Below are 18495 nucleotides of genomic sequence, written 5' to 3' on the forward strand. Positions count from 1 at the left end.
CCACCATATTACTCCAGTCCCTGATTGAGATCTAGTACCATCTGGAACAGTGCTGGTACAGAAAAAAGGAAGAAAGTTTGTGCTAACCCCTCTGAGATAGAACATTATGAAGTGTTCATTTCCCAGATCATTAGAAGCTCAAAATAGCCATCTGGCCAAAACCAGAGATGCATATGCCTGCATCTACGGCTTAACAGCATTCAGCTGCGAGGGTGGCTGCTCTGTAGCATTCGGGACCGGGAGCTGGAGAGCATCCTTTGCCGCTGATCTTGGGGAAGTCTCTTTGCATTTGGGTCTTTTTACGGTTGTTCTGCTATTCAAAATGGAGCTGAATTTTAGGAGGCGTCTGTCTAAAACACAGTCAACAGTTCAACCAGGAATATAATACGCTTCCTATGCCTCCAAATGGCCTGAAATGCTTTGAAAGCACAAGAGCGTATCACCTCCATGCATTATTCCAGTGATTATTTTCGCTGTTAAAAAAGTGCTGTATTTCAATCTCTCTTTGCCTGGCCTCAGCATCTGGCAGGAGGATATGCTATGTCTTAACTCTCGGCATTTTGCGGGCATTCAAAAAGACCACAGCGTCTTGAATTCTTAGACTTTGACCTAAAGTACGATGGGAACAGGCTTTCGTGACTTAATACTGGTAGGAGCGGGGAGGGGCTGAAAATAAGGTCTTTATGCTGCTGGCTTTGTTACATTTACCAGGTGCCATTCTCTCACCTATAGATTACCTGGAGCTATGAGTCTGCAATAAACACAGCATTTTGTGTATGCCTTGTTCTCAGCTGGTGATGTACGGCAGAAAATGGGACCTGAGGAACTCCTTCCTCACCAGCCATTCACTCCTGCTTGTGGTCTCGGCTTCCCTACTTGCTCAGCAAGGATAATAACATTTATATGTCTCAAAGCTCATGTGCATCATAAGTCTGTGCTCCGATAGTTTTAGCTCTAAGCTGTGCGCGGTCTACGCTTGTAAACAAACGTAGAGATACATACTCTAGATAATTTACACTTTCTAGGAGAGGCCTGCACGTAATATGGCAGCAATGACTTCCTTCTTCTAATAGAATTTTTAGTTCATTATATTGACTGTACAGGCCAAGCTCATATCCTGAAGGGGTGGTGTTGGAAGGAGGAGTAGGGGGAAAGCATCTGGTTTTATTCTGGCTTCTGTTTTGACCAGCACATATAATGGCACATGACCGTTGAGCCAGCAGTAATCCAGTTACAAAAGTCTTCAGAGTTACTGCACCAACGAAATTAAACTTGATTACATCCAATTATGCTGAAAAGCCAGACAACAGCTCTTAGCTTGGGGTGAAGTAACTTCTTGCGATCGCATGCGGGGAGGCCTTGCGGGGTGTCAGGAGGATAATTGCTCGTTTGCTTTACCACAGAGCACCATCTGCTCTTGAAGTAATGCCTAAGGATGTGCGAGTGTACCAGCGTCGGGTGAACAGGCAGGGGAGCCGGGCAAAGATTTCTCCCTGCTTGTTTTATTATCATTTGTTTTATGGTTGCTTGCCCTGGGCCCAGCTGCGGTCAAAGCCCCATTGTGCCAAATAGTGTCTGTAGAGGGAGTCCTCTCCATGCAGAGCTTCTGGTCTCATCAGGAAAAAAAAAAAAAAAAAAAAAAAGGATGAAATGGCCTTTATGTTTAAATGAGAATAGTGTCCATGTCTGGAGCATTGCCTGGTGCTCTTTCCACCGAGCAATGCTACAATGGTTTTCTGTCTTGAGAAGGTGAGAAAAAAAAAATAGAAAAACTCCCAGTTTCCTTCTCTTCCATGGTGGAAACAGTATAAGTGGGGGAAAACAAAGGGTAAACGTAGCTGCCAAAAATGTGTCTGGATCCAGGCAGGAGGACTTGTGTGAGGAACTTATCCCTCCTAGAAGGAAGGACCAGGCACGAAGAAGTACTATCTGGGCCCAAAACTGAGAAATATTTTAGTAGCATTCTGTCCCAGCTCAGGTCCGGGCAGAATTATTTCTAACTGTCCAGTTTACTGAGGGAGGAGGACTGGGCTTCAGCTTGGGCTGTGGTTCCCAGATAGGAAAATCTTCAAGTGCAAGGACTGAAGTGTCCTCTGGCTGCAAGCACAGACACCGTCCAGCTCAGCACCCCAGCCCCCTCCCCATGCTGCCTGGTGGTCTCCGTCCGTTCTTGATGGGATGCGCTGGTTTTTGCCAGGATCTCCAACAAAGAGGAAACACAACAGGTTTAATCTGTTGTTTTCCCATCGCCACCACTAGCAACTGGACTATCAAGTCCAAGGGAGCGTGTTTGCCTTGAACACTGCCAACCCATGATACATCTCTTCCCTTCTCTCTTTTTTGAGTCTCTATTAAGGCATCAGAGCTCCGATGCCCCGTCTTTGCCAAAACACTGTACTGAAGGTGCTTCAAACTGTCTCATTATCGGATCAAAACATCCCGTGCTACTATTCCGCCTCGCTCATGGAAAACAGCCGGTGCTGCTGGAGCTGCTGGCTATTGTGCGAAGGAAAGGACCGTCTTGTGGTTTGGCTTCGATTGTGGTTCTGCTGGGGGGCTTGCTGTGCTCTTTCACAGAGGGTAGAAAGCTTGAAAAGACTTGAGTTCTTGAAAGAGATGATTTTTTATTTTTTTTTTAACCTTGAACATTCTTGATGAAATACAAAAAAAAGAAGCTGCTTCCATCTAGCTCTGCTGCAGGAACTGTTTTGTGAAGATAAAGTCAGGTCGTATTGTTGTGGAGCTGGATCTCCGGAGACCGAGCATTCACTCAGAATTGAAAAGCAGGGATGTAGCACCAAGCAGCACAAGCAGATCTTTAAAGCCTTTCTCCCCCTCCCCACCCCCAGCATGTTTTGGTTTATCTTAACCTCAGTATAGGGCATTTCCAAGGGATTAGTGCGTGGCTGGGGTAAGTAGCCCAAAGCATTTTGGCCAGCTGGTCCCTAATCCTCAGGAAATGCCCTGTGTCTCCATCCATCCCTGGATACCCCAGTGACCCGGAGCGAGGAGGGGAATTGCTCTGCCTGCAGCTTTCCCATCTGCCAGTAGATGGCACAGCTCATTTAAATAAATCTGGAGCAGGCAGGAGAAGCGGTGGACATTGTGGTTTCTTTCTTAGAAGTTCTGATTTTTCATAGATTTCAGTTTCAGCCAAGAACAAGGAAACACACTGAAGGTTATGATTAAAAGCTCTAGAGGTTTCTGCAGGAGAAAGTGTAACTTTTTCATGCACCCTGGCACATTAAAGACGTGTCACAAAGGCTTTTTCTTGGAAAAATGTTTTTTTCTGCCCTACCCTTATGCAAGGAATATGATTTCTTACATGGCATCTCTTAATTTCTCCCTTGCTATGCCTGCTAATTCTGCTGTTCTCCCTTCAGTTGCTCGTGCTGGCAGAGACAGATTCTTGATGGCTTTGTATAACTCCCTCATCGCGTTTTTCCAACACGGGGATGTGGTTTTCACAGTTTTCCACCAAGGCTGCTGGCTGTTAGCTCAGACTCCGGAGATTTACGCAGTCAGTTGGGGCCAGCCTGAGTTCAGTCTCCGTCGCCGGTCGGAGGAACAGCTTGAAGTTGGTAAAACTGTTAGAAACGTGCAAGCACTGCCAAATCAGAGCCGTGTTCATGACATACATCGTCTTTAACTCCAAGAGGCATTGGGAGTAATATCTGTATTCCCGGCCAAATGCTTTAAGCGGGGCCAGCATTATAAGGCATTGTAACGTTACATGCATTGGATCATATGTAATCTGGCAGCGTGATGCCAGAATTAACTCGCTGTTCCCACTCTGAGTACAGCCACGGTGGAATTAGGGAGGCACGTTCATATGGAGCATCTTTGTTTCAAGCGTTTTTCTGCGCAGAGGTTGTATTTCACATTGGAGATGGCAATGTACTGAAGAATACAGAAAATGCAACCCATTTCCCAGCCATAAGTCCTGGCAATCTGCGGTACATGTGTCAGGCTTTTGCAATAGGCATTGTCAAAGGGGTGAAAAAAAGAATTCACAGGGGTACTTCATGGTTTGGATGCTGTTCAGATGTATCTTGTGATATAATCAAGTCAGTAAATGTGATCCAAAATAGGGGATGAGTGGAGAGAAAGGATAGTACAGCAAGGGAGCAGGGTAATAAACCAAAGGCTGTCACAGAATATGTAGAATAATTCATTCCAATTCACACGATGATAATTATGGAGCATTTCTTTAAACATCCATTGCCCAAATGAAGTGTTTCAACTCCGCGTGGTGAAAGTTGTTAACATAAAAATGCGGACAGGGTTCTCTGCAACTGGTTTTCAAACTGATACCACTTTGCATTGGTGTCAGTATGAGTGGATTCCTAACCTGTGAATCATGAACATACACTGTGGAATGGCTTTGCACGATACCCGCTTGTTAATCATGATCGACTGCTCTCGATTAGGTCTTTATAAATCCCCAGTAGGTCACCGGCCTCCCTGAAATTGCTCTGGGTTTTGGGAAGATCTCTCAAGCACAGGTCACCAGGAAGCAGTTTTCCCTACGAATGCGCAAGGTGCCTCTAACCCAGGAGAGTTTGCAGGCGAGACTCTCGCTCCCCTGCAGTGTAAATTGATACAGCTCCAGTGCACTGAATAAGGCAATGCTGGCTGATGCCAGCGCAGAACTGGCCTCTCCATCCTCCCCTGCTCTCAGCTCCATCACGCACGCCGCACTGGCAGAGATGGGCGAGCTGATCTGACCGTAGCTGGTGTCTGCACAGAGATTGCTCAGCACTCGAATAGGATCAAACCCTTCCTTTGGGCAGGGGAAAGGTAGAAAATTATTCTTTTTTAGCCTTTGCGTTTCACTGGCAGAAAAAGAAAAAGCTGTCGAAAAAATGCCTTCCTAACAAGTGACATACTTGTTCTTTAAGGGGTTATTCCCCTCCTTTATATATTCACAAAGATGATAAACAACATATGGCGTAACTGTGCTGTCCCCGTCTCGAAAAGAGGTGTCATGCGTACCTCCCAGCAGCACTGCGAGTTGTAATTAGTGCTCTAAAGTGATGCAAGATCCCCGCGCGAGCGGCGTTCTATAAAGATTATTGTTGTTTGACATCCAGTAGAGCATCCAGCCGGCGTGGAGTTGTTATTGCACCAGCTGCGGCACAAACACAGAAGGAGGGACCATCCCTGCCTACGGAGGTTGGACAGGCAGGGAAGTTGAGGCAGGGATGACTGAATGTGCCCGAGCAGGTTTGGGGCAGAGCTGCCGTATAGAGACAGGTCTTACAAATTCATCCCCAGCAAACAACCCCGAGTTCTGTCTTCCTAATAAGCGGGCAGCGTGAGTGTGTTGTGAGCAAGGAGGACATGGCTTTTTTGGGTGCCGTGCCCGGGTTTTTGCTTTTGAGGCTGCAACAAAAGGAGGGTCAGAGCATTATCCCACTCATAGGGCTGTGGAGGGAAGTTTTATTGCTGCCTGAGCTGGGGAGAGGATCAGACTTTTAAATGAACAGTGTTGCTAGATCTGGAAGATGATAGTTAATCTCAGCCAGGGTATAATACGCTGTAATACGAAACCCGGCTTGTCTGCATGAGACTCCAGTGGCAGTCAAATCCCCTTTCAGTGGGCACTGCTCCATTATTTAAAAATCAATAGTAAAATACGAAGCTTTTATTGATTTCCCTCAAATTTTTATTTTGGTTTTTTTTTTTCCTCCAGGAGGGTTTTTGCTATCGCTGGTCTTTGGCTGTTCCTTGCTCACCCTCTTTGTTTTCCCATGGCACTTTCATCTCACGCGCAAGCCCCTGAGCGCAGCGGGGCGAAAGCCAGCCTCTTCTTTCTGGGGTGAGAGGGACCTTTTCCATCAAGAAAGGGGAAGGGTCCTGGGGGGGGGCTAGGGTGATTAAACCTTACAGTGAAAGGGTGGGTTTTTGGGGGGGAGGGGGGGGTCTTTGATTAATGCAGCTGCAGGAGATCACCTGCTGCGGTATGTATAAAGTTTCTATATAGCTCCTGTATGAGTGCGTGGGGGGCAGGAATGAGAGGCAACCCCTCCCGGGCGGTGGGGAGACCGGGCAGCCCCTTTTCCCCGCGGGGTTTGTATCTTTAAAGCAGGCTGGCGGGGCGCCGGGCCGGGCGGGAGGCGTGGTGAGCCGGGGAAGGAGCCAGTTTCCTGCTTCCCCGCTCGCAGCCGAGCGGCGGTGGCGGGGGGAGGCGCTCGCCGCCGCCCCCCCCCCCCCCCCAATCTATCTATCCATCCATCTATCCACACATCCACCCATCCATCCATCCATCCCCCCACCCACCGCCCTCCATGGGCCGGCGCTGCCGGCGCTGAACGCCGGGGGAGGCAGCGCCCGGCGGCGCTCCCGGGCTGCCGCGATGAGCGGCGGGGAGGTGGTTTGCTCGGGCTGGCTCCGAAAGTCACCGCCGGAGAAGAAGTTACGGAGATACGTAAGTCGCAGCTCACCCCATCTCATCTCTACCCCAGCTCCGGGGAAACCGAATTCCCCCCTTCTTCCTTCCCTCCCTCCCTCCCTCCGGTAGCCGCCGCCCGCCCGGGTGCACCTGCCGCCGCCTCGCCCGGCGCCGCGGAGGTTCTGCAGGGCGGGGGGTGCCCCTCGCCCGGGCGGGGGGGTGGGTGGTCGTGGTTCCCCGCTGCTCGGGGAAAGGGGAGGTGGGAGCATCTCCGAGCCTCCCCCCCCCCCGCCCCCGCCATCCCCCGGCTCGTCCCCGGCCGTGCGGTAGCAGCGGGGTGATGGCTACGGCTGGACCGGGCAGCCGGGGCTGGGGCAGTTCTCGCTGCGCCCCGCGGTGGCCGGGTTCACCCGGGACCTGCGACTGTCACACCCCCTCCTTTGAAGTCGTGTGTTTTAGGGGAGGTTGGGAAATACCTTTGTCCCAAAGAGTAAAGGTAGTAATACAGCTTGGATCCCCCCCCAACACCCCCATAACGGTCGCTTTCCCCCTCCCCGCGCACGGTTCCTATTAATCATTTAACGGTCAAACCCTTTGAAGATAGCACCAGTAGCGCTTCGATAGCCTTTTGTGTCATTAACGGCTGAGATCAAACACTTCAAAGAAGTTGTAAAAAGAGGGTCCAAATGCCAGTTCTGTCACATTCCCCACTCATTGAAAGAAATAACTGTTCTCTGCTCCCTCCGCTTGATGGTCTCGCTGTGCTCCGTGAGCGTTAGAGCTCAGAAAACACGGCTACATCGAGCTGCCATCCTATGACTCGGCACATCGCTCCCCGGGATGAAGCCGGGGTCCCACTCCCTGACTCTGGTGACCGACGTCTACCAGGTTTCAGTTGGCTGGGACGCAGCCTCTGGGAGAGAGCTGGATGCTCTCCCTTCCTGGGGGGCGGGGGGGCACCAGCCAAATCGTCCTTTAGTCCCGTGGCTTTTGCCTGCGTGCGTTTTGGGAACGGCAGACAGAACAAGTGCAGCTGGTGCCTCCCCAGTGCCTGTTATTGATTGATGGAAGCGTAGCTGCCTACCCTTGCGAGGGAGGTGGACATCTGTAGCCCCGTATCACAGGCTAGGGCAGGGCTGGAGGGGTATCCGATTTGTGATCCGGTGTTACTAGCCTTGTCCAAAATGGGTGCAGCCTCGTAAACATCATTGGTGCCACATCCCTTTGCATTAGACTGCGTGCCCGGTCGCTCTTAGCAATCTTTTCCTTGTGCGCCTGATCCTCTTCGAGGGAGGATCAGGTTGGCTGTGGGATGGAGCTGCAAGGGAATCTGGTTCTTTCGCTCCCTGTCCCCCCAAATGTACTGAGACAAAGGTAAAACCAGATGTTTACATGGAAAATATCAAAGCCCTACTGTATGTAGGCAGGCTTTGTGGGAGATGGACAGAATGACTTTGTGCATGCTGAACTGTGGAGGATGCTTTTAGCTTAATGGAGCAAAGCACCTTCCTCCCGCAGAAATCAACTAATTGCTGATCCTGAGTCACCAGTGGCCTTAACTCATCAAACATCATTAGCTCCCCAGCATCTGCCCCATGAAAGGGCGCTCACATCGCCTTCTGAATATCCAGCTTGTGCTCCGGCATTCCAGCAAGAGCTGAATAAATCTGCTAAATGCTCTACATGAGGGTGTGACACGCCGGCGGTTAGCACTAATTATCGATGTGCATAAGAGTGCTTTTCATCCAGATACATCCCAAAGTGCTTTGCAAGCCACCTATGTTTTCAAAACGTCCTCATTCCCCCAAGAGGAAACACAGCCGTGCTGAGATGTGCCCGGCCGTCCCACGCAGCCTCCGCGGGGCAGGAAGCGGTGCTTGGCAGATGTCACTCGAGGGGATCTCTGTGCTGGAGCAGTCCTGGTGCTGTGGTCAGTAGGACTTCCCTTCCAGCCATGCCGGTTGCGCTGGCTTCCTGCATCGGTGGCTGGATTTGAAAATGTTGGCCTTAGCTTGGACTGTGTTTCGCTCGGCGGTGCCCCCGTCCCCTTGCTTTTTAATGCATTGTGATTAATATAATAATAATTACGTAGCTGCAACGTGTCGGTGTGTTGATCAAGTTGTTCTCTTCAATAGTGGTTCAGCGCAGGTAGATGTGGTAGAGCCCGAGGCTGATGGCTTTGCTCCTCTAAAACCTGCCTTCGTCTGCAACAAACCCACACGGCTGGAGTTTGGTTTTCATGCACAAAAAGGGGGTTTTCAGCCACCGCGCTGTTACGCCGGCTTTTGTATGGACTCAGAGGGAAGACGCTGAGTCGCCGGCTTTGCCACTTTCCTTATGCCATCAGTTTATATTCTGCTTTGAGACCTCAAAGGAGGAATCTCAGGCTGCAGGATGCTGCTAATTGGGTTTGAAGTTCCTGCTCTGGCTGTATTGACACAGGGTAGATGATAGATTTATTTTTTCTTTGACAAGTGCATTTCAAATGTACATTGCACATGGGTGTGTTGCTGATATTGTCCTTGAAGGGCTGTGCTTTTATAAGCCTGGTTTTCTTTTGGTTTTACTTTTTGAGAAGATCCTTGCAAAAGGGGAAGGTGGTAAATTTTCTTCCTAACGTCCATCCGCAGTTGTTGGGGAAGGGGGGACTCTTCTCCACCCCTGATCCACGCAACATTAATCTGCATTTACAGCAGTGCCTGCTCAGTTTCACTTACGGGAAATTGTGGGATATTTTATGCAGGATCTCTTTGCACAATGGTCTGGGAAATATTGGGGTTGGGAGTTTCTCTTCATCTGATTGAACGTTGACTGCTTCAAGGTTGAGACGAATTGTGCCTCTTCTCTGCCTTGTAACTGGGGACAGGGATTCATGTAGACCCTAGGCAGTTTGGCCATGATCTCAGATGAGCCCAATAGTTGCTACTGTAGTATTGATAATAAAAGGTAACGAAAAAATTGAAGGTCAAAAGTAACGGAGATACCAAAATACAACCTTCCACCCCTGTTCTGCCTGGGACACCAAGCTCCATCATCCACTTGCTTGATTTTATTTTTTTTTTATTTTTTTTTATTTCAGACAAACACTTTGGTACATTCATAGAATCCCAGACTGGTTTGGGTTGGAAGGGACCTCAAAGCCCATCTAGTTCCAACCCCCTGCCATGGGCAGGGACACCCTCCACTAGCCCAGCTTGCCCAAAGCCCCATCCAACCTGGCCTTCAAGACTTCCAGGGAGCCAGGGGCAGCCACAGCTTCTCTGGGCAACGTGTGCCAGGGCCTCACCCACCCTCACAGGGAAGAATTTCTGCCTCACATCTCATCTCCATCTCCCCTCTTTTAGTTTAAAATCATTACTCCTTGTCCTATTGCTACAGGCTCTATTAAAAAGTCTGTCCCCACCTTCTCCCCTTCTGACTTTCATGCATGGAAGGGTCTCCTTGTATGCAGCCACAAAGCACAGAGCTTTCCTTTAATTCTCCTCCTGGCTCCTCCTTAAAACACCCATGAAAAAAAATAGAAAAAAATAAAAATAAAAACGCCAATCCCTAAACAAACCCCTTGGCTTTAGTTGTGTGACCGATGAGCCGAGACCAGCGCATGTTGTGCCGGTCTGTACTGACTCACTGTCTCCTGGTGCTCTCTCGCTGGACGTGCCTGTCGTCTCCCAAGTTAGACGTGGGTTTGGAGTGGTGTTTTGTGTCTGTCCGCTGCCTGGCACAATGGGGCTCGGGGGTGGGCTCTCTGGCAGAAAAGCAACGTAAAAAATAACTGCTGTCGTTGTAGAGGAGCTCTTAGCTTCCTATCATTAAATCAGTGCGCTTTGCCTGTTCATTTATGTACCGTGAAGTCGGAGTATTTTCTGTCTGGCTGACATGTATCTCTACAATTCTGACTAAAACAAAAGCTTCTCCTCTTGCACTGGTTTTGTGATCCCTTAGTGCTTTTTTTTTTTTTTGCTCCCCACTGGTGTATCTGGGGGGAGAGTTTGGCTTTGTACATCAATGGTCATTTTATCAAGGTCATCGGAAGACCTGCTCCTCTCCAGTGAGGTGAGCAGAAGAGGTTAGAGGGCTATAACGGGCTGATTTACTGATCGCAGCCCTATTTCTAGGGGTAACTCCCTGATGAAGAGCTTCTTTTGGCCCCTGAACTAGATCCTTAATATCTCGTTTGAAGATGCACAGTAAGGATGTCCTCGTTAAATGAGGATGTAGGATGTGGACTGAAGCAGGACCACCGAGCAGAGCAGTCTTAGGCTGCTCAAATGATGGAGGTACCAGGTGAGGTTTGGCATGGTGCTAATTGGGATGAAATTATAGAACAGGGGGAGAAGAAAGGACGTCCCTTGAACTCTGCAGCAAAACGCAAACAAATGGGTATTAAGCAAAATTATCTCTTTTTTTTCCCCTTTTTTTTCCGAAGAAGTTTTAACAGGTAGCTCTCATGTTCAGCTGTGCCATGCCTGATTCAGGATGCTCCCCTCTACCGAAAAATAGGAAACGGTTGCAGAGACTCAGAGAAAAGCACCAAAAAATGAGCAGAAACCTAGAAAACATGGAAAGACTGAAGGAAATGAGGTTGTTTAGTCTAGGGACGAGAGGGCTGAGAGGACAAATAACAGTCCTTCAGTATGTCAAAGGTAGCTGCGAAGGGGAAGGGAGTAAGCTGTTCTCCATGGCCAGTGGTGGGAGGCCAAGAAGTGCTGAGCTCAAACTGCAGCAAGGGAAACAAGTGTTAGGAAAAACTTCCTAACCTCTGATGGCCAGAGGAGTGGAGCAGTGGAACAGATGGTTTGGGATGGGCTTGGAGTCTCCGTTGTTGGAAGTTTCGATGGGCAGGTTGGCCAAACAGCAAGCACTTCAGGACAGCTGATCCTGTTCTGAGGCAGTGGAATAAATTTGACAAATTCTCCAGAAGTCCCTTCCAGTGCTGGTTTAGGTGAATTTAGGGATTTTTGAGCCTGAACTCAGGGAGGGATCGCAAAGAAGCTTTACGGCACAAATTGTGTCACCTGGATCTGCTGATGGGGCTCAGGGAGGTTCTCTGACCCAGTGCAAACAAGTTCTTAGTAGAAAGTTTGACAGCACTGAACATCACGACTTTGCATCTTATTCCAGCTGTCGAGCTGCCTTGCTGCACCCTGCTCCTCCCATGTAATCTCCAGGCTTGATTTAAAAAGACCATCAGACGTTTTAGCTGTTGTCATCTGCCCCATGATTCAGAGGAGGGATGAACATTTGCTCCACCAGAGAAGGTTTTGCAGGTCAGGGGGTGCATTTCACTTGCAAGGGCAGTGCCCGCCAGCGCTCCCGCAGCACCACCTCTCTTGTGCAATGCTGCACAAAGGTCAGGCTCCGTAACTCGTTTCTCTGCTGCATCATTGCTGATGAGTCAAAATACACAGCCTCTTCCCTGCAACCTTCTCTGGAAGTCATTTTGTTTGGGTGTGGGGCTGCGTTTCTTTGCCCACAGTGACATTTTCTGGGGGCGATCAGAGGGTATATTGTCATCATGATACTCTTGATGTAACAACTTGGAGCTACTTGAAGGATGGTTATGGGGATGATGGAGTCAAACTCCTCTCAGTTGTGGGAGGTGACAAAATAAGGGGCAACAACCACAGCCCAGCTTTGGAGGTTCAGGTTGGGTGTTGGGAAAGCTTCTCCACTAGGCAGGTTGTGGTATAGAGGAACAGGTTTCCACGGAGGCTGCAGGGTCTCAGTCTTGGGAGGTTTTCAAGACTTGGCTGGAGAAAATCCCAGCTGACCTGATCTAGTCATACCTCAAATACAAGGCTGGACTGGAGACCTCCCGAGATGCCTTCAACCCAACATTTCCGATACCTCTGTGGCATAGTGCAACGCGGAGCCACCAATCTAGGGAGCAACACAGCTGCTTTAGCCCAGCTCCCCGTGCACATGGATAGTCCCCGTTTTGTTTTCTGCCAACATGAGCAACCTGGGGGAAGAGCTGTGCTAGGGCAGCTCTTGAGCTGCTGAAACTCAAACTGGTTTGGTGAGGGCTAACCCGCATGTCTTCCCAAGGCACTGCGTTGGCCGAGCTGGACGTGCCTGCAGAGGTAAAGGAGTTCGCGTGTTGCGTGGGGAGTGAAACCGGTATATTTTCCTGGTGCTTTGGCTTTGCTAAGACAGCTTGAGTGAATCTTCAGCTGTCTGTCATGACTTCAGAGCTGGCTGGTGGTCCTGGCAAAGTCCACGGTGGATGTAAAAGATTGATGGTGGCAAAGCGCAGGTTGAACTTAAGAAAGACAAACAATACTTAAGGCAAGTGTAACAGGAAGCTGGCTTCATTTCTCTTTGGAAGAGAGCAGAAGTGATACTGAAACCCTTCTTTTTTTTTTTTTTCTCTCTTTTTCTTTTGGTGAGTGTTAGAATCAAGAGGTGATGTAATAGTGTTTACAAGACCAAAGCACATAATTTATAGTAATGACTCAAAGGCAGAGCAAATATTATTTATTTGAATTACAGTAGCAGCTGAGGCAAATGGGATTGGGGCTCGATGCGCTGAGTGTTTGGTGAGACCACATCTGCCCTGAAGGGTCTGGTTGGATGGGGAAACCGAGGCACAGAGCAAGTCAGTGGTTTGGCTGCGTTTGTGTTCGGAGTCGTTCCCACAGCCGGGAACTCAACTTGGCTTTATTGCTTCTACCTGAGCCAGGGGTTTCCGAGCTGCTCGCGGGCTGCTGGGGATGTGTGAAGCTACGGAAAGGGATTGCAACTGGTCCACAGGAGTACGTAGTACTTCCAGCGGGGATTTAGATGGTGGGAGTGCCAAGGTCATCTGGGGGCTCTCCGAGAGGAGTTGATCTGAAAGATTTGGAAATTACTGCTTTTAATATAAACTGCTCTTCCTTTCAGTACTCCTTTCAAGTTTTTAAAGTCTCACTTCCCTATCGTAATGCTTAGGTGGATCTTACAGCATCTAATAGTGCTGACGAAGCGTATTTATCCCTATCTTGGGAGATGGGAGAAAAGAGGAAGAGAGACTTTGATTTACTCCAGGGTGCGCAGAGAGCAGCAATAGAGCTAAAAGAGGTTTCTGAACTGCTGTCGCTGCCATTCTGCGTGGCCTCTCCTTCATCTCTCAGCCCTTCTCCATGGGATGGTCCCATCCTGCCAAGGATTTGGGGAAAAAAAAAAAAAAAGGTTAAACCCAGGATCAACAACATGCAAACGTTTATTATCCCACACCGTCCTTTGGCTGGGTAATTCTATGGAATTTTAATTGCGGCACACCTAGGCATATCGTTTGGCCGAGAGACATCGTGTAAACACAGGCTGTTGTGATTTCCTCATCCGGAGCTGCGAGCGGGAAGCCTGGCCCTGCTACCGGGGCTGTTGGGAGCCTGGCCCATGCCACCAGCTGGGGCACCTCGCTCCGGAGAGGTTCCCAAAGCTGCTGAGAAATGCATGAAATGCAGTGAAAGCATGCAGAAAGTCTCCTGGAGCACCTTGGACCTCTGCTATGGGTCACCGAGCAGCATCTACAGCAGCGTGCCTCGTGCGGATGAATAAGCTAGGAGCAGACCTGCCCTCCAAAGTTTGGTGTCTCCACAGTCTAGCAATGGCTCCTGTAATTCTGTTCAAATAATAAAAATAGCTTGAGAAAGAAAAAAATCCCTATTCGCACTTGCACATCAGATGATCTCTGTGCCTTATCTCTGGTCCTTCCCAGGCACGCAGCGCTGCGGGCTCGCGAGGAGCAGAGCCGGGAAGGGCTGGGTTGGGTTTTTGTTTACTTTTTCCAGTCTCTCATCCCAGCTGAGAAGTCATCGGTGTTAGAAATGATTTGTTTACACTCTTGCACACCACTGTGTTAACATCCCACCATGGTTGGATGCTTTTAGGCAAAAGCTTTCAGAGTTGCTGGCCTGGAAACGGTGGTGCAAAGCGGTCCAGGTCTCTCTCTTTTGCAGAGGAACAGGTGGGTTTGCTTTTCCTTAGGCTTTTTCAGTCTAAATCTGGAGAAATTGGATCAGCATCTGAACGCTTTGCTGCCAAGCGAAACCAGCTTTGTGGTTATCACCGGTTAAACCAGCAGCAAACTGGCAGTGAACGCAGGAGGCTCCGTAGATGCGGTCAGAGTAGAGCATCCCTTTTCTTTCGTATTTGTGACTGGCAACAGAAAAGGCAAATATTCAGCATGTGAAATCACAGAAAACGGACCTGAGACCTCCAGAAGTGATCCAGGCCACGTGCACGCCTCCAGACAAACATGCTTGCACCCAAGATATGCCTGCACAGACCTGGTTTTAAAACGTAGAGAGAGGAATTCCTCAAGGTCAGCATGCAAACCTGCTCAGTGCAGTCGTACATATGTCATCAATCGTATCTAGCCATACAGCAATTTAAATATGTGCTGTGTTTAATTTTTTTAAAAAAAAAATTATTTAAAAATTTATAATAAAGTTATAATAAATTTATAATAAGTAAATAAAAATCTTCAGTCCAAAAAAAGCTCACAGTCATCTTTAGCTTGCAAGCTGTGCCTTTAAAGAATGGGAGGAAAATATGAGTGCTGGAAGCATGTGTTTCTTCCTGAGTAAGATAGCCAGCGGTGCCTGTTTCTCCAATGAATCTGGAATAATTTGATGCCAGCAACCTGGGGGGGCAATTTCAGCTCTGGATTTGTCTTTTCGTATTTGGTTCCTTTTTTTTTTTTTTTTTCCTGAGCTCTTGCGCAGTTTTCCTGGAGAAGGTTAAGATCTGGGAAATCTTGCATCAGTCTGGTTGTCTGCATTACACTAATACCTAGAAATGAACTTCTCCATCCAAATGTGAATATTCTCACCCCAAAATGATGCCTGTTCAGGACAGGAGGTTCACTCTTGGGCCAGAAATGGGATATTTTTATTTATAGTTTAAATCTGGCTTTGAAGCAGGACCAGTTGAGAACAGCTCTTAGACATTTCTGTATTAAGTGTTCTGATTGCTTCTTCCTTTCCGTTGCTTGGAAAGCTTTTCCATCTCTGCCTACTCTGGACTCTTCTTCACATGGCCTCTGAATTTTTAAATCCTGTCTGTTCGGTCTCTTTTTTTCCTGGAATCTATTGACAGAAATATCTTCTGGTTGGGTTTTTTATTATTATTTATTATTTCTTTTGCTTCCCAATACCTTTTGGACACATCCAAAATATTTCCATCGTGTCGCCTGTCCTAATAGCATCTTAGTAGTTGTTATGCGTCTTGTTCCATTTAAACCTGGTATTTTCCAAAGACGTTTGCTTTGGAAGGCATTTAGACATCTCTTTGGTGGAGTTCCAGCTCCTGCATCCATATGGTAAGATGGAAATAACATTTTGAGTCAAAGATTTGTGGTCTTTCAAATGTTGTAGATTTTCAGCGATTAAGTTTTGCTGATGATCGGAGCTGCTGCCTCGCCCGTTCAGGTTCCTCGCTGACCTTCTTGACCATCCCCGCGGACTTTTGTGTGGCTGCCAAAAGGATGCAAGTTGACTTCCTAAACAAACTCCTTGGCCACTTAACGTAATACCCAAACAGGGATTATGTCTCATTTCCAAAACTGATTAGTAAACTTTCCTTTCCCTTTTCTGGGGACTTTGAGACGTTTTCTAAATTTTCAGCTCCAAAGAGCTGTGTCACGCGTACATCGTAGGTCTGGCAGCATGTGCTGCTGTTGAACTGGGCGATACTTATGTTTGTCTGCATTTTTTTATCTCATAGTAATGTCAGTAATCATGTTAAATGGGGTTATTAGTCATTGCTACCAATCTGTTCTGCAGATCTTCATCCACATACTTATTTAAGCATCTTTTCGGGTTTTTGGGTTTTATTTCTAGGGGGGATATATGGTTTTTGACTGCTCCCTGGATGCTCTTGTCTTGAAACAGTGCCACATGGAAAAGGGAAGATTAAATATGTAATTCAGCTCAGGGTTTCGGTACCTTAGTTGCCTCTCCCTCACAAAGTCCTGCTCACCACCCCTAGAGAGACCACCTCGGCACCTCCAGATCTCCTTCCTTCTCACGCTGTTTCCACACAGGTGCTGCGCTTGAGAGCCATCCAGCACAGGAAGGGGCAAACACAATAAATGCCCCTTCTGGCTTCTTGACAGCAGAAAACAGCTGCTCTGCTTCCATGCCATCCACACCGCACACAGCTCCTTTGATTCTGGGTCTCTGTGTTGTTCCTAAATAACTCCCTCCAGATAGGAAGCTCCCAGGAAAACCTCATTTGCTTTCACCCAAGAAGAATCGATGACTTGAAGGCTTGTGTTCTCCCTCCCTCTTGCCTCCCCTGCCTCCCTCGCCCGCTGTCCACCGCACATAACGTCAGACCGGAGTTTCCAGCAGGGCGACGGGGAATAGAAGGGCTCATTGTTTCGGGGGTCAGGGCGCAGGGACGGGGTGGCAGGAGAAAGGGGAGCGGAGCTGGTGGCTGAGCCCCGCTGCTACCTCCAGCCTGGCTTTATACTAGCCATAGTGGCAGCCATGCAGACAGCAAGCGGTCTGTGATTGCAGTGGGCTCAAAGCCTTTGAGGGAGGGGAATAAATAAAATAAATGAAAGAAAAAAAAACAAAAAAAAGAAGGCAGAAGAGATGGGATGTCGGGAATGACAGGGAGTGTGTGGGGTCCTTCTGGCTGTGTTAAGCAGAAGGAGATGCTGAGAAATGACACAGGTTTGTCCCTGCAGAAGGCTAAAAATTGGGGATTGAGGTTTGGACCCAGCCCTGACCATATGGGTCCCTCTCTGAGCCTTCTGCGTGCACGGAGTGAGGCAGGACAGGGAGCAGGGAGTTTTCCTGCCAGCCGTCAGGACTTTATCCTGCAGCAATGTGTGTGTGGGTGGACCCCTGACACCAGAATCTTTTGGAGAAGGGTGACGAGAGTGATTAGGAGCCTGGGAAAGCTTTACACGACAGGCCTCCGAAACAGCGAGGGACGGCCACCTTCCAAAGAAAGTGAATGAGAAAGTGCCCTGATAAAAGCTCGCAGTGCTGCTGTCTGTGCAGAGGAGGGCCAGCATTTTAGCTTGGCTTGTGGGACTTCTCATGGGGCGCACCCCAAGGTCCTTCTCCCAGGAGGTGGCCCAAAGTGTTTGGCACATCGCCAAAGAGAGGGGTGTCCCACCTGAACCCACTCTTGGAGAGGTGAGATTTGCACTCAGGAGAAACGATCAAACATTTCTGATCCCTGAGCATCAAACGTAGAAGGGGAGCTGGTCACAGATGTTAAAGCTTGTAAGATTGTTTTGTTTCTGCATCCTTCAGCAAGTTCTGCCTCCGCTATAGATGTGCGACGGGGGAGAAACATGCCTCCTCCTACCAAGTCTGAATTTGCACCTTTTGAAGGAGATGAGACATGAGTAATGTGAATATCGGCAACTTTCCTACTATGAGGAAAACACTGGAAAGGAACAAAATTGGTGTTTTGAGTTTTAAACCAGTCAAACAGCTGAGGACAGGTCATTCCCTAGTGGTAGGGCTCCCTCCAACTCCCTTTTTGGAGAGTTTGCACCTGCAATGGGGTGTGCTTTGGTCCGAGACTAGCTAGATCCAGCACCATACCCATGGAGTTGCTTCCAGAGCTGCCTTTGGAGCTCCTGCCTTGCACTGCCTTCAAAGTCAGCCCAAGAAAGGGCTTGAAAGGATCAGGCCATTGTCTCAAACACTTGCAAAACATGTTGGCTGAGGCTTCGACTGGGAATCAATCAATACGCTCTTTTTTAGCATCAAATCAGTACAGCCAGCTGGCGTGCAGACAGGCTGATGTATCATGTGCTGTCACAGGGAGGTGTACCAAGGAGCGAGGTTTGAAGACAGAGTTATGCGTAGAGAAGAAGGTTGTCTGCAGGGTTTTTTTTTTAATACTGGAGGTGCTTCACGTGCAGCAGAAGGCAAGACATCTTACAAGTCGGTGTCGGGGACAGTGCTTTACAAAATATGCTCAGCAGTGTGTGTTAGATGTTCACAGTGGGACTAAAAATGAGTATTTGTCTTGGGGCAAATGGAAACTGGACCTCATGCATTAGTCTGGGTTGGAACCGAGAAAGGGACGTAAAGCAAATTCTGTCCTGTGCCACGGGTAGGATGTGCATGAGGCTTTTTGTATGAGTT

General features: G+C 48.6%; 1 protein-coding gene across 2 annotated transcripts in view; it reads left to right on the top strand.

Moving 5' to 3' along the window:
- The first annotated feature begins 6246 nt into the window (after nt 1-6246).
- Nucleotides 6247-18495, top strand: part of GAB2 (GRB2 associated binding protein 2) — a 98720-nt gene continuing 86471 nt past the window's right edge. For both annotated transcript variants that reach the window (XR_008574308.1, XM_054805802.1), the window contains exon 1: nt 6247-6430. Coding sequence is in view for 1 of the 2 variants with exons in the window: in XM_054805802.1 (XP_054661777.1) it covers nt 6359-6430 (72 nt within the window). In the remaining variant the exon portion in view is untranslated. The remainder of the gene's footprint in view (nt 6431-18495) is intronic.

This window comes from Grus americana, chromosome 1 (genome assembly GCF_028858705.1).
Source record: "Grus americana isolate bGruAme1 chromosome 1, bGruAme1.mat, whole genome shotgun sequence".
NCBI classification, from domain to species: domain Eukaryota; kingdom Metazoa; phylum Chordata; class Aves; order Gruiformes; family Gruidae; genus Grus; species Grus americana.